At 64.7% G+C, this 13,039-nt stretch overlaps 1 protein-coding gene across 3 annotated transcripts in view; it reads right to left on the minus strand.

Moving 5' to 3' along the window:
* Positions 1-7,733: 7,733 nt before the first annotated feature.
* The window catches only part of MOB2 (MOB kinase activator 2), a 36,202-nt gene continuing 30,896 nt past the window's right edge, over positions 7,734-13,039 (minus strand). For all 3 annotated transcript variants that reach the window (XM_059398432.1, XM_059398422.1, XM_059398413.1), the window contains exons 4-5: positions 9,056-9,180; positions 7,734-8,374 (exon numbers count right to left, since the gene is read on the minus strand). In XM_059398432.1, the coding sequence (XP_059254415.1) occupies positions 8,064-8,374; positions 9,056-9,180 (436 nt within the window). In that variant the 3' untranslated portion in view covers positions 7,734-8,063. The remainder of the gene's footprint in view (positions 8,375-9,055; positions 9,181-13,039) is intronic.

Consider the following 13,039-nt stretch of genomic DNA (forward strand, 5'->3'; position numbering starts at 1 on the left):
CCCCCCCCCCCCCCCCGCCTCCCCCCTTGTGGATCGCTCTTAACGCTTCGGTTACGCCGCCCCCCACCACCGCTGGGATCTCCGCACACAGACAGTCACACACCCACAGCAGCTACGCCTCGCGGCACAAGCGGGAGGGGCTTCTCCAGAGACAGAAGACACCGAAAGCAATACCTCTTGTCAGCCTTCCTCTTTTGTACTCGGGACACACGCAGACGTCACGGAAACAAGCCCCACCCAGTGTATCCCTGTCGAATAACTGTGAGCACCCTTAGTTCAAGAACAATAAATTCCTTCAGTAAAAACACCCGACGCCAGTCTCCGTCCGGGGGGGGATGTGGGGCGAGCGGGAGCAGCTCCTGTCCCCAACACACTCCTCTGGGCTCTGACGCTGTGGATGATGCTCGATGCCACCTTCTGCCCCGGGTGAAGAGGACAGACCCACCCCCGTGCAGGGTCAGGGGTCTGCCTCCACACTGAGTAGGCATCGTGGGCTGGACTGGAGGCGGGGAAGGCCCCTGGGGAGGGGGCACGGGGAGGCACTGCCCCGCCTGCTCCTGCAGGTCTGCTGTCGTCCCCCAAAGACCTTGTGGGGTCAGCTGGCATCTAGAGAATGAGCCTTCCTCCTGCCCTTGCTTGGCAAGAGGCAGATGGGGCGCTGGGACGCAGCCCTGGAGGTGATGGGCCAGAGAATTTGGGCCGGCCTCTTCCACAGAGGGAAAAGGTCCCAGCCGGTGCCCACCGTGCCTGCCAGCCTTGTAGGCAGCATGACCGCGCACTGACCAGCCACTCCTCTGCTGCTGCAGCGCGAAGGGCAAGTCCAGACCCCCAGGAGCCCCAGGGCCACCCAGCAGCACCTGGGAGTCCGCCTCCCACCCAGCCGTTGAGGACGGGCGAGCAGCAGCGAACCACGCCACCCACCTCCCTCACAGGCCCTGTCTCCCCGTGTGTGAAGGCGACCAGGCCCAGCGTGGCCACGGCTTGGTAGTAGGGCCTGACCGCACCCGGCTGTCTGTCTCGAGCAGGGTCCCGCCACCACAGCGCTGATCAGTGCGGCTGAATGGCTCTGGGGCAGGGGCCGACCTGCGCCCTGAAGGGCATCAGCAGCATCTCTGCGCGCCGCCCAACTAGACGCCCATAGCGCCCCCAGCCCTACATGACAACTATTCCCCATGTTGCCATGCGTCCCCTGGTGGACAGAACCCTCCCTAGAGTCCACACTCTCACCTCCTGTGCCATCTGGCTGGAGGACAGTGCTGCCCGGACTCACGCTAAGCTTGGCAGCGCGGTGGCGATGGCAGCGGCCTCCAGCTCTGCTCCAGGACCAGGACCGGAGGAAGAGTCTGGGGACGTGGAACTGGGTGGGCTCTTCCAGGGCCGGCTGTAGAGCAGCCCTCTGCTTCTGAGGGGGTGGGCGCCCAGAAGGTACTGCAGAGGGCAGAGGGGAGGGCATGCACTGTAGTCCCTGAACCGTGCGGTGCCCTGTGAGCTGGAGGAGGGGGTCTGGTGGCCTGGTCACAGAGCTGCTGGGGTCACAGAGCTGCTGGGGTCCTGGCTGCTGGCCGCGGGGGAGGTCTTCCTGACCAGTGGCTGTGCATCTGCGTCTGACACAGACCTCACCTTCTGCTGCTCGGCCTTCTGCAAACACTGGCAACGTGTCAGCCTTAACGGGCCACACGGCAGGGATCCTCAGAGCATCTCGGTGTAGCCCACGACCTGCCAGACTCTACCTGTCGCCATCACGCCCCTTGGGCAGGAAGGGCCCGCCCGCCATCCCGCTTCAGACACCGAGCTCTCTCTTGGTTGTAAGAAACAGAAACCAAGGCAAGTGAAGCCAAAAACTGCTGGTATTCCTAACACCCACTAACGTGTGTTATGTATAAAACCACCACCTGGAACTCCGTAACAGCCCCTGTCCTGAGCACTTGGCCCTGAGCCGGTCCTCACAGTATCTCTGTGAGGCAGAAACGGGAACGGGCACTTAAGTACCAAGACGACACGCTGGCAGGTCTCGCGCCCGGTGAGGGACGGCCTCTGGGACTGACTCGTTCTCAGGCCTGGCATGTTTCAGGTGCCACGGCCACGGCTGGCCTGGGGCTCTGGTGAACACACCAGTGGCTGCGTGTCCACCAGCGTCACGGCGGAAGGCAGTGGAGGCAGGTGATGGCACGCGTGCCCACCCTGGGGGGCGAGGGCCACAGGCGGCAGAGGCAGGGTGGAGACACACACGAGGGGCGCGTGCCCACGTTCTCAGCCGGCAGTGGAGGCTGAGGGCCCCGCCGGCTCTGAGCTGAGGAGCGACTGCCGGTGTCACAAGGCCGGCTTGGGGCAGGGCTGCGGCAGCCCCTGTCGCTCACGCATGTCCCGTGCCAGGGAGCTCAGCTCCGGAAGCGGCCTGGCCCTCGCTGGGTGGTGGTTCCGCCTCCCCATCCTGCCCTCCCCCTCTCCCTGTGGCTCAGGGCCCAGTCCCCTCTGCCCTCACCCCAGGTCACCAGGGGTGGAATCACCAAGTCCAGTGCCCCCCCCCCCGTCCCCTGGCTTCTCCTCCCCTCCTGCGTCCGGCCCACTCCCCACCACCAGCCCAAACTTCTTCCGGTGCGATTCATCAAGGCTGGAGGGGAGCAGGGAGCAGAGGGGAGGGCCGGTGGCCCGAGAGCGTCAGGGCAGTGACACGGAGGAGAAAGCAGCTGGGGCGAAGTCACGCGAGGGAGGGAGCACCTCCGGCCGGGGAGCGGTCGGCCTCCACTCAGGTGGGACGGCCGAGTCTGTGCTGCTGGTCCCAGGCCCAGGAGCTGCTGCCGCTAGCCGAACCCCTTTTGGGGTCAGCCCCTGGGCTGAGTGTCTTGACGGTCATGTCCTGTGCCCCCAGAATCGCCCCACAAGAGCTCTGTGGCTCATCCTCAAGACACGTTTGCTTCCAGTTGCTGCTCTAACGAAGCAGACATAACACACAGATTGTCCTCTTGAGTTCTGGCGGCCAAGGACTGGGTCTCACGGGGCTAAAGTCACTCTGTTGGCAGGGCCGATTCTCTCTGGAGGCTCTGGGGGAGAACCCGCATCCTGGCCCTTCCCAGTCTCCGGAGGCACCCACGTTCCTTGGCTGTGGGGCCTTCCTCCGACCTCACAGCCCGGGACGTTGGGCTGAGTCCTCCTGTGGCCTCTGGTTCTCTGGTTCCCCTTCTGCCCCTCCTCTGGCTTTAAGAACCTGGTGACGACACCCGCCCTGATCATTTGGCTTCCAAGTTAAACTGATGAGCAGCTTGGACTCCGCTCTGCGCGTCAGGTGCTGTGCTCGCAGATCCGGGACTAGGGTGCGGACACTTGGAGGGGGGCGTGATTCTGGCCCGCACGGACTGCCCTCTAGCAAGTTCCCATTCATCTTGCATGGAAAAACACTCACGCCAAGCCGGGTTCCCCACACAGCAGCATCAGGTCAAGCCCCAGAGGTCACCTAAGTCACCTCAATCAGGTATGGGTGAGACTTTGAGTCCGATCCCTCCCAGTGCAAAGTCCTTTCCTTTGACAGCAGAAGCGCCACGCGCTTCCAGGATGCGTCGGTTACAGACATTCCGGTGCCCCAAGGGAGACAAGCGAAGGAGGTGCCGGGCAACTTCACAGTCCAGCCCGGCAAGCGCCATGAGGGCCGCCACGGCCTGGGAAGAACCGTGTGGCTGCAGGCTCGCCCCTCCGGGTCGTGCTTTCTTCTAAGGAAGTTCACCAAGGGACTCGGGTGTCCCAGCTGGCAGGGTCTCCGTTGGTGTGAGACCTCCAGGGACAGTGTGGGTCTCCTGTGTGTGTCATAGGGATTTGCTCTGTAAGAGCAAATTTGGCTTTTGCGAAAATGCACGGGGTGTCTCCTAGTCACACATGCCGTCCCCTCGGGGCGTCTGCGCAACCAAGTGCACCGAGCTCGCGCGGCTTCCTCACCCCTGACGGCCTCGACCTGTTCTCTAGAGCACACTTTTTCTGACAGTGAACCTCCATTTTAGCGTTTTTGCCACTTGGGTTGGCCACGAAGCTCCCATGTCGCTCAGGGTCAGGTCCCTTTTGTTCCCAAGCTCTGTCTTCCCGCAGGCTGCCCTCGGCGAGCTCCTTGCCTGCGCGCCCCGTCCGCGGAGATTTCCACCACGTGACCCTGCACGTCAAGGGTCCCCTTTCCTCTGTGCCCACGGACACGATCGTCACTCCCCTGGGCCCTGCCCACAGGGCCCGTCCCATTCCTGCTTCTGCAGACAGGCGCTGGCGACGGTTTCAGGCGTCCCTCAGGGGGCCTCTGCCAGGTCCCCTCCGCGCCGCCCCATGTCTGGGAGTCTTTGCTGGCGGCGTCACCAACAGCCCGGACTTCCTCCTCCCGATCGGCTGCTTCGGGAAACCTGCGCTTTTCCCGCCGTGCCCCTCGCCACCCTTCCGGCCTCCGCATGCCTCACACCCAAGGCCACGTCTGTGTTTGCAGATGCTGGCTGTGGTGGCACCGCCCCCGCCCCCCTCCCGGGACCACAGTCTGCGTTTGTGTCCCGTCACCCCTGTGCAGGACGCCACAGAGGCAGCGGCTTAGCCCCCAGCTCCGGAAGTGGGAAGTGGGTCCCACGGGGCTCCACCCAAGTGTCAGCCGGGCGGGCTCCTCTTGAGGCTCAAGCGTGGGGACGAAACGTCCCTCCTTCCTCCAGCTTCTCAAGGTGCGGCACCCCGGCTCACGGCCCCTTCTCCCGGCTGTGGTGGCCAGGTCTTTCTCCCGCCACCCTCCTCTGCTGACCCTTGTGCTGTGTCTTGGCTGCCAGGACGGAGCTAACAACTTGGGGGAAGGGGTGCAGGTCGTCTGGCTGGAGCGGAGACGCCTGAGGGTCTCACCGGAAGCTGTGTCTCAGCACTGAGCCCGGCTGCCACCGGGACCCAGGAGCGCCACACGCAGCCACTGCACTGTGTGTGCCCAGAAGGCCTCGCCACGGCCCAAGCGGCCGGGATGCCCGGGCTCTTACAGCAGAGGCAGCTGGCCGGTGGGGAGCACAGGGCATCGCTCTCCCCTCGGCGGCCTGCAGGCGGCTGCTCACCCTGGCTGCCTGGCCCTTCCCAGGAGACTCTCTGAGGCCCGGTGACCGGCGCTGTACCCATGGCCCCCATGTGCCTGGGGATCCCACAGCTCCTTCCTGAGTCAGAGAAACCCGACCACGGGCATCTGGGACAGCCTTCTGCAGACGCAGAGATCACGCGTGCACACGAGTGCACACTGCATCCAGACTCCATCAAGCAGCTTGAGCCAGAAGTGCCCGTGTCCTCCTGGCACCAGCAGTGCCCACCCCCAACCCCCTGCCCCGGCCAGCCACAGAGCCCCTGACTGCTCTCAGGCCTACACACAGCAGCCAGACCCCACTCCTGGAGACACAGTGGACACGAGGCTGCCCGGCCTGCTCCCCACCCCTAGCCTGGGACTCTGGCCAGAAAGGCCAGTGGAGCCAGGCCCTGGCCTTCTGCCTTCCCCCAGGAGGTGCTCCCTGGCCCCTCAGGTCATGGAGGACCCCTACCTTTGACTCCGACAGCCAGGCTTGTGGTCAAGTTCCTGAGGCCTCTACTTTGGGCGCACATGCCTAGAGAAGCAGAAGGACCTGCGGGGGAGGCATGGGGAGGGGCCGGGGCCCACACTGCCCAGCAGGCTGAGGCCACACTGAGACCCAGACAGCAGAGGGAGAGAGCATGACAGGGACGACAGGGCGACCTCAAGGTGGCGTTGGGCCCAGGCCTTGCTCAGGGAGGGGCTATGACCTCCCTGCAGCCCACAGAGCCGGCTGCAGCGTCTGGGGAAGCAGCGGGGCAGGGGGTCCACGCTCAGGTCAGAGGAGCCCACCCCTGTGGGAGTTAACATCTGCTGGCCTCAGCGGAGAGGTCTCCTACCCCTGGTCACAGATGCAGTGTGGATGCTGCGGACGTGTCCAGTGATTGGGGGACAGAGAGGGTAGGATTCCCCATGACCCGGAACTCCTGACCAGACAAGGACAGAGGCATGAGCTCCAGTGAGATGGCAGCAGGCCCCAAGGGGTACAGTAGGGCCCAGGAGCCTTCTTGCAGGGCTCAGAGCACGAGTGAGTTCAGCAGACGATGTGGGTGGAAGCTTCTAGAATGGTGCACGTTAAAGTCACGGTGAAACAACTCTGATGTCTGCCTTCCGGTCCAGGGCCTGAGTCAGTGGGGTGGAGACCAGCTGAAGCACCAGGGGATTTTAAAGTCACCCCCAGCACACCACTGTGCAGCCAACGGGGGAGGTACTCTGGGGCAGGGAGGCTCAGGGAGATGGTGCGGGACCCTGGGGGACAGGTCGGGGCCAGGACACGGAGACAAGGCACTGCAGGGCGCCTGCACTTCGTGGCTGGCGGCAGGACTGTCAGGGGCGGTTCTCCGGGCAGGAGGAGGAGGAACCATCACCAGGAGTGCAGAGAAGGTAGGCGGGTCAGGGGCCACCACAGGCTGGGAAGACCCCCATCGTGGGCAGCAGAGGTGGGGGGTGGGCTCTGGTCTCTGGCCAGGGCTGGGGCTGGTGATGGCCCGGGACGTGGAGGAAAGCCCCAAGCACGTCTGGCAGCAGCCGAACTTCAGGGCCAGATGAGCGGCGGGAGGACAGGAATAGGACCGACCTGGTGCGGTGACAGCGAGGGTGGAGGGCGTGGGAGCCGCGAGAGTCAGGAGGCAGAGATCAGGACCCCCACCTTTTCGGGCTATGTGGGTGCTGGGGGGCGGTGAGCACGACAGCCACCGGCTATCCCCAGGCAAGAAGTCAGGGCAGGAGGCAGGACCCTGCCGGAGCCTCCTCTCATGTCTCCGCCCGCACAGCACCTAGAAAAGCTCTGGCTTCGGTTCAGGGGCCGCTCCACCCGGCCTCTGTACTCCCCCCCCCGCCGCTCCCGAGCTTTCTCTCTGCTCACCCCTCAGACCACAGGGCCCAGGCCAGGGCTGGCTCCTGCAGCAGAGCCCCGGGGCCAGGCTGGTCAGGCCCCCCAGCCCGCTCCAGCACACACTCTAGGGTCCCTGCCGCCTGCACGGGAGGCACAGCACACGAGAGCGGTCAAGGCTCCCTGGAGCACGGGAAACGAGACAGGTGTCCCTCACCCTGAGCTTCCCGAGCCCCGCAGGCCCCGTGAGGACACAGGTCAGCAGGGCAGCCTGCGGCTGGCCCTGGCAGGAAGAGCCCAGCCCAGGGTGGCCAGGAGGCAGGCCATGGTCCCAGCTGTTCGGCCAGGCCACCCTCAGTCTCGCACCAGCCCTGGCGCCCGCAGCACGGACCACCGAGACGCTGAGCACACACGCAGGCACTAACCTGAGAGAATTCTTTTTATTACGCCCGGACAGGTGCGCCGAGCAGGGACACCCAGCCTCCCACCAACAGCCGCGTCTCCACACAGGCCACCCGCCCAGGCACCTCGGTCCTAGGCCCAGCTAGTCCAGGGGCCCTCGTGAGCAGCGGGCCAGGAGAGAGGGGAACACAGCCACAGGATCAGGGCCGCTAGGGGCACCCCTGGCCACTCCCTCCACCGGCTCAGAGCCGCCGCCAGCCAGGATCCAAGCAAGGCCAGGAGAGGGGAGGTCTGAGGGGGGCTGGGGAGGAACCTCTGAAACAGCTCCACCCTGGAAACCAACCAGACGGAACCCAAGTCCCTCCTGGGAAGGGGCCCCAGCTCTCACTGGCGTATTTCTCTCAAAACAGCAGAGTCCCCGGGGCAGGAGCGGGGCGGGGAGGCAGGGCGGGGGCCACACGGAAGACCAAGGAAAGGAAAGCCGCGCAGGAGAAGGAAACTCAGACCAGCAGTCCCATAAATGTTTGTTGAGCGAATGAATGAAATCCAAAGGTCCTTCTTGACAAGCGGCACTCATCCGTCCAACAGGAAAACCCCGGCGGGGAGCCAGTCCGACGTGCAGCCTGCCAGCATCTGGGGAGCCCGCTCTTGGCACACCCAGGCCGGGTGGGGGGGCGCCACGACCTCTCAGGCCTCCCGCCGAGCGCACCCAGTGCGTACGCACACACGCAGCACACGCACCTCCGTCTCTCTGCACACGTGCGCGCCTGTCCGGCCGGGGGCTCACCTCTCCTTCCCGTGGTTCTGTGCCCCCGCGCCCCCGCCGCTGGCCCCGGCCCCCCCGCCCCCGCCGCGGCCCCCGCCGCTGCACAGCACCTCCGTGAGGTCGTCCATGACGGCGGTCTCTTTGGGGTCGAGCAAGTTGAACTCCCTGGCGAAGAGGATGAAGTGGGCGTAGAGCGTGTTCAAGTGTCCGTGCAGCTCGAGGGCCAGCGTCTCCTTGAAGTGGGACCAGTAGATGTGCGCCAGCACGTGGAACAGATACTTGCAGATCTTCTTCACCAGAGCCTCGAACGAGCTGGGGAATTCTCTGCCTGGGGGGGAGAGCCCGCGGCGTCAGCCTGCCCTCCACTCCGTCACCCCGCCTCTCGGGGCCCGGCTCCCCCCGGCCGGAGGGTCCCGCAGCCATGCCCTCCCCACTCAGCAGCCCACTGGCAGGCACCCGAGTGACCTATCCCCCGAGGCCCCAAGAGCCGGGTGTCTGCTGATCTGCACGGGCCACCTCTGCGTCGAGGGGCCCGTGACCCTGCCATGGGCCATCCGAAGCTCAGACTCGGCCCCAGGGTCAATGTGCTTCCCTGACAGACGCTCTTGGGCCTCTACATGGCTGGCCACAGACGAGGACGGAACCAAGGTGCACGGGTGCCTCCTGCTGGCCGAGCACCGTCCGTTAGCTCCGTACTGGCCTGGAGCCCCCGGCAGGACCTGCCCAGGTCGGGACGCGAGGCGGCTACTGCTTCCTGCCTGTCAGACCCCCGGTGAGGGGGACTGCAGTGGCCCCACTGTACAGGGGGTGGAGCTGGAGGCAGAGGCCAGAGGTTCCAGAGCCTGGCATGGGTGGGGTCTTGACCCAGCCTGGGCTAACCCCTGCCAGCGCCCACCTGCCTGGCTTCAGAGCCAAGGCCACACAGCCGCCCCGTCCCGGAGGTCTGGCCCTGTCGCGTCGGCAGCCACAGCCGCCCAGCAGGGAGGAGTGCAGCCGGGCAGAGACGTACCGTACTTCGTGGGGAACACGTCCTCGTCCGTCACCAGCTTCTGCACGGAGCTCATAACAAAGTCGACGTACTGGGGAGCGGTGCACTTGACCTTCTTCCCCCGCTCATCGTACCAGTAGTACTGTCTGTGGGGCAGAGGGACCCGTCACGCCCTCCCCTGGCCACCAGCAGTGGATGCGTAGCAGGTGCCCAGGCTCCCCCTCCCAGAGCCCCCAGGGGCAGACACACTGCTCCCCAGCACTGGAGACCCCCCAGCTGCGTCCCACAAGGGGCTGCCTGCACCGACTCAGAGCAGCGTCCAGGTCAGAGCCTGCCGTACAGACACCAACAGCAGGCCTGTCCGTTCTCTCCCCGCCGCTGGCTCAGCCTACCCAGCCTGATTTCTTGAGTGGACCAAGCACCCCTGCCTGGCATGAGGGCCGGCCTATGCCCAGCACTCTGTCGGACCTGTCCTCAGGACAGTGGGGGTTCCCATTTCCCACGGTCAGCCTGACCCTGGCCAAGGCCCTCGGGACAGTCCACCACCGCCGCCGCCTCTGCTCCAGAAGCCCGCCTCCGTCTAGCAGGAGCAGGCGCTCTGCCTGGCCCCGGGTGGGGTGCAGGGCCCGCTGACGAGACCAGGAAAGCACAGCCTCCACACTAATGGACAGGCTCAGGGAGGAGGCCAGCCCTTCGTGAATAAGGGGATAAGCGGCCCAACTGCCACTCGGAGGCAGAAGGTCTGGGGTGTGACTTTGCAGAAGGCAGACCTTCCCGCTGGACCTGCTCTCGGGCTGCTTCTGGGCACTGCGGCGCACCTGCAGGGCGGCCGGACTGCCCCAGAGCCCGGAGCCAGGTGCCGCACAAGGCCCAGGAGTGTAAGTGGGCAATGGAGCTGAAAAGACAAAAGCCCTGAGAAGCGTGCCTGACTCCTGGCCTGCCCCCAGGAGGTGAAAATCCATCAGCGCGCCCATCTGCTGGGACACCTGCCCCAGCACCCAGCACCCCCCACCCCACCACCACAAGGAGGCTCTGCCGGACCCTCCTCCTGCCCGCCCAGACATCAGCACAGGCCGGGTCAGATCACCTGAGGACACAAAGACAAAGCCCCTTTCTGTGTTTCTCTGGACAGCCCGAGGGGTCCCCGTGCCAGAGGCGGAGCCCGGTGTTTGGGGGCCGGGCTGAGGCCCACATCTGCTGTAAGGTCCATGTCTGCGGCGGGCGCCAGACGCCTGCCCCACCGATCCCCCCGCACCAAGGACAGGTGCCGACACACCAGGCCACAGGGACCAGAGGGCCAGAAAACACAACCGCAGCCAGAAACTGGGACGCGTGTCCCCACCACGTGCAGCCCAGAGAGACTAGCTCCTGAGGGACAAGGACTGCCCCTTCTGTCTGAAAGACGAGACACTCTGCTGTCAACATCCCTCTTGTTTTCGTTTTTTGCGATGGCGCAGTACAGCGGCGCTCGGGCAGGCGGTCCTTCCACGTCACCACCCAGGCCCAGGAACCCCGGCCCACCCTGACACAGCAGGGAGGGCCCCTGGGGAACACCACGGGACATCCTGAGCCGGGCTCCGGCTCCAGCCGCGTCTCGGTGTGCGCCCCGAGGCCCTTCCTCCTCCAGCGCAGAGGGGCCGGTGTGCCCAGCCGTCCGCCTGCCGGAAGACATCGGGCTCACTGCCAGTCTGGGGCAGCCCTGGCTCAGGCGACTCTAAGTGCCCCTGGGCAGGGCTCTGTGTGAGCACAAGCTCTCGCCTCTCTCAGGTGAACGCTCCAGATCAGCAGTGCTGGGCCCCAAAGAGGCCGCCCGCCGCCGTCGGCCAGGCTCGCAGGTCACTCCGCCAGCACGGGGCACGCCGTCCTCCCCGGCCCTCTCTGCTGACCCGTGCGTCCAGCCCGGGCCCGCCGGCGACCACTGCTGCTGTGAGGGCTCCTCATCCGCGCTGGGCGCCAGTGCCCTCCCCGGTGTGTGACTGGCCTGTGGTCTGTCTTCCTCCTCCGAACGCGCCCTCCTCAGAGCCGAAGTTCCGCGGACTGCGCCCAGCCCCTGCTGCTTCCTCCTCGACGGCGGGCCTGCGTCGCGGCAGAGAGCTCCTCACCCAGCCGTAGGCCGTGACGATCTCCCCTTCTTTTCTTCCGAAAGTCTTCTGGTTTCACAATTTAGAATCCATCTGAAGCTAATTTTGGCATAAAGTGTGCGGTTTGGGTCAAGACTCACTCTTCTCTCCCTGGCGTCCGGAGGCCCGTCTTCCACCGCGCTGGTTTGACAGACCAGCCTTCCGGCATCTCCGTCACAACCAGATGGCCACCTTTGTGCGGGTCTGTCTGCGGAGCCTGCACGGCGCCCTGCTCCATGTGTCCGTTCCCCACACGTCCCCGATCGCCGCGGCGTGCCCACGACGGGGGCCGGGGGGCGGGGGCCTGCAGCCTCACCGTTCTCTCCTCAGCACTGCTGTGGCCCTACCAGCGGCCGGGCCCGTCCACGCACCATCCGCGTCGACTGGTCCCTGCCTGCAAATGCTCTGCCGGGATTCGGACCGAGGAGGCAAGAAATGAGAAGACGGATCCCAGGGAGCTCACACTCGGTGGCCACAAAGGCCACGCGCCCCCCGGCTCTGCGGGCCTCCCCGCGGCTGCTCCCTGGCCCCTCGCCCATGGCGGCGCGTGGGTGCGTGCTGGCCCGGGTTTATCCCTGAGCACTTCGTCCTCTGTGGGGCTGTTGTAAATGGTGCGATTCTCTTAGTTTGGGGCTCCAAGTGTGCACTGCTGGGGGTTTTCTACACAGAGAACCGTGCCGTACGCAGTAACGGGGGCACTTCCAGTTCTCCCCTGTGGATGCCTTCTACTCCTGGTCTCTTGCTGGACAGCACTGCCCATTTGAGTGAATTTTGCTATTTTGTTCTTACCAAGGAATCAGTCCATTTAAACTGCCCAACTTATGTATGCAGGTACATTTTATGTATGTTGGTACGTTTTTTTTGGTACGTTTCCTTAATATCCGCTTAGTATCTGCGGAGTCTACAGTGACGTCCCCTTCATTCTCATCCTGACATCCTGCTCCGTTTCTACCCATCCGTCTTGCGAAAGACCCATCAAATTCCCTGAACTTTTCAAGAAATCGGCTACTGGTTTCACGGATTTTCCTGTTTCCAGAGGTCAATTTCAGGGACTCCTACTCCGCTATTCCTTTCTTCCACTCACTCTGGGTCTATCGTTCTTTTTCTAGTTTCTTAATGGAAGCTGAGGTTCCTGATTTGAGATCCTTCTCCTGTAACGAACACGTAACCCTACAGATCCCCTCAAAGCTCCGCCGTGTCTCACAAATTCGGGTGCGCTGCATCTCAGTTTAAAACATTTCTCATTCCCTCCGAGACCTCCGTTCCGACCCGTGCGTCATTCCCAAGTACTCGGAGATCTTCCTGTGCCCTTCCTGTGACTGATTCTAGTTCACCCCTGCGACGGTCAGGTAAGGAACGCAGTAGCGCCCTGACCCGTTCGAGTTTGCACAGGGCTGTCCTGTGAGCCGGGATGCGATCTCCTTTGCGGACTACTCACGCCACGTGCGCTTGAGAAGGACATGGCCTTGGTGGTCGACAGTGAAACGCACCCAGCCCAGCCGGCCGACGGTGCGACTCCGTCCTGTATCCTTGCGGACTTGTGAGCGCTCTGCAGCGGCTCTGGGCAGACGTTCACTCCTGCAGAGCGGGGCCCCTCTGTCGGCGGTTTCACGTTCCTGGGTCCCAGTTCCTGGCGACAGGCGCCGTCCAGAAGCAGACCGGCGCCGCCTCCGGGCGCGGCAGCGGAGGCTCTGCGTGATGGGCGGGCGCGCCATGCCGCCACGCCACCCCCACCCATGTTTCACAGTGGCACACGGTCAGCGGGAGAAAGCGGGTACAGGCAGCAGGAGACCTTGAGAGAGACCGCACTCGCGTGACTGATGACGGCACGCTGCTGTCACTGTCCCGTTCTGTTACCGGTCGCGCGTGTTAACCTCTCTACCTG

This window comes from Mustela nigripes, chromosome 1 (assembly GCF_022355385.1).
Source record: "Mustela nigripes isolate SB6536 chromosome 1, MUSNIG.SB6536, whole genome shotgun sequence".
NCBI classification, from domain to species: domain Eukaryota; kingdom Metazoa; phylum Chordata; class Mammalia; order Carnivora; family Mustelidae; genus Mustela; species Mustela nigripes.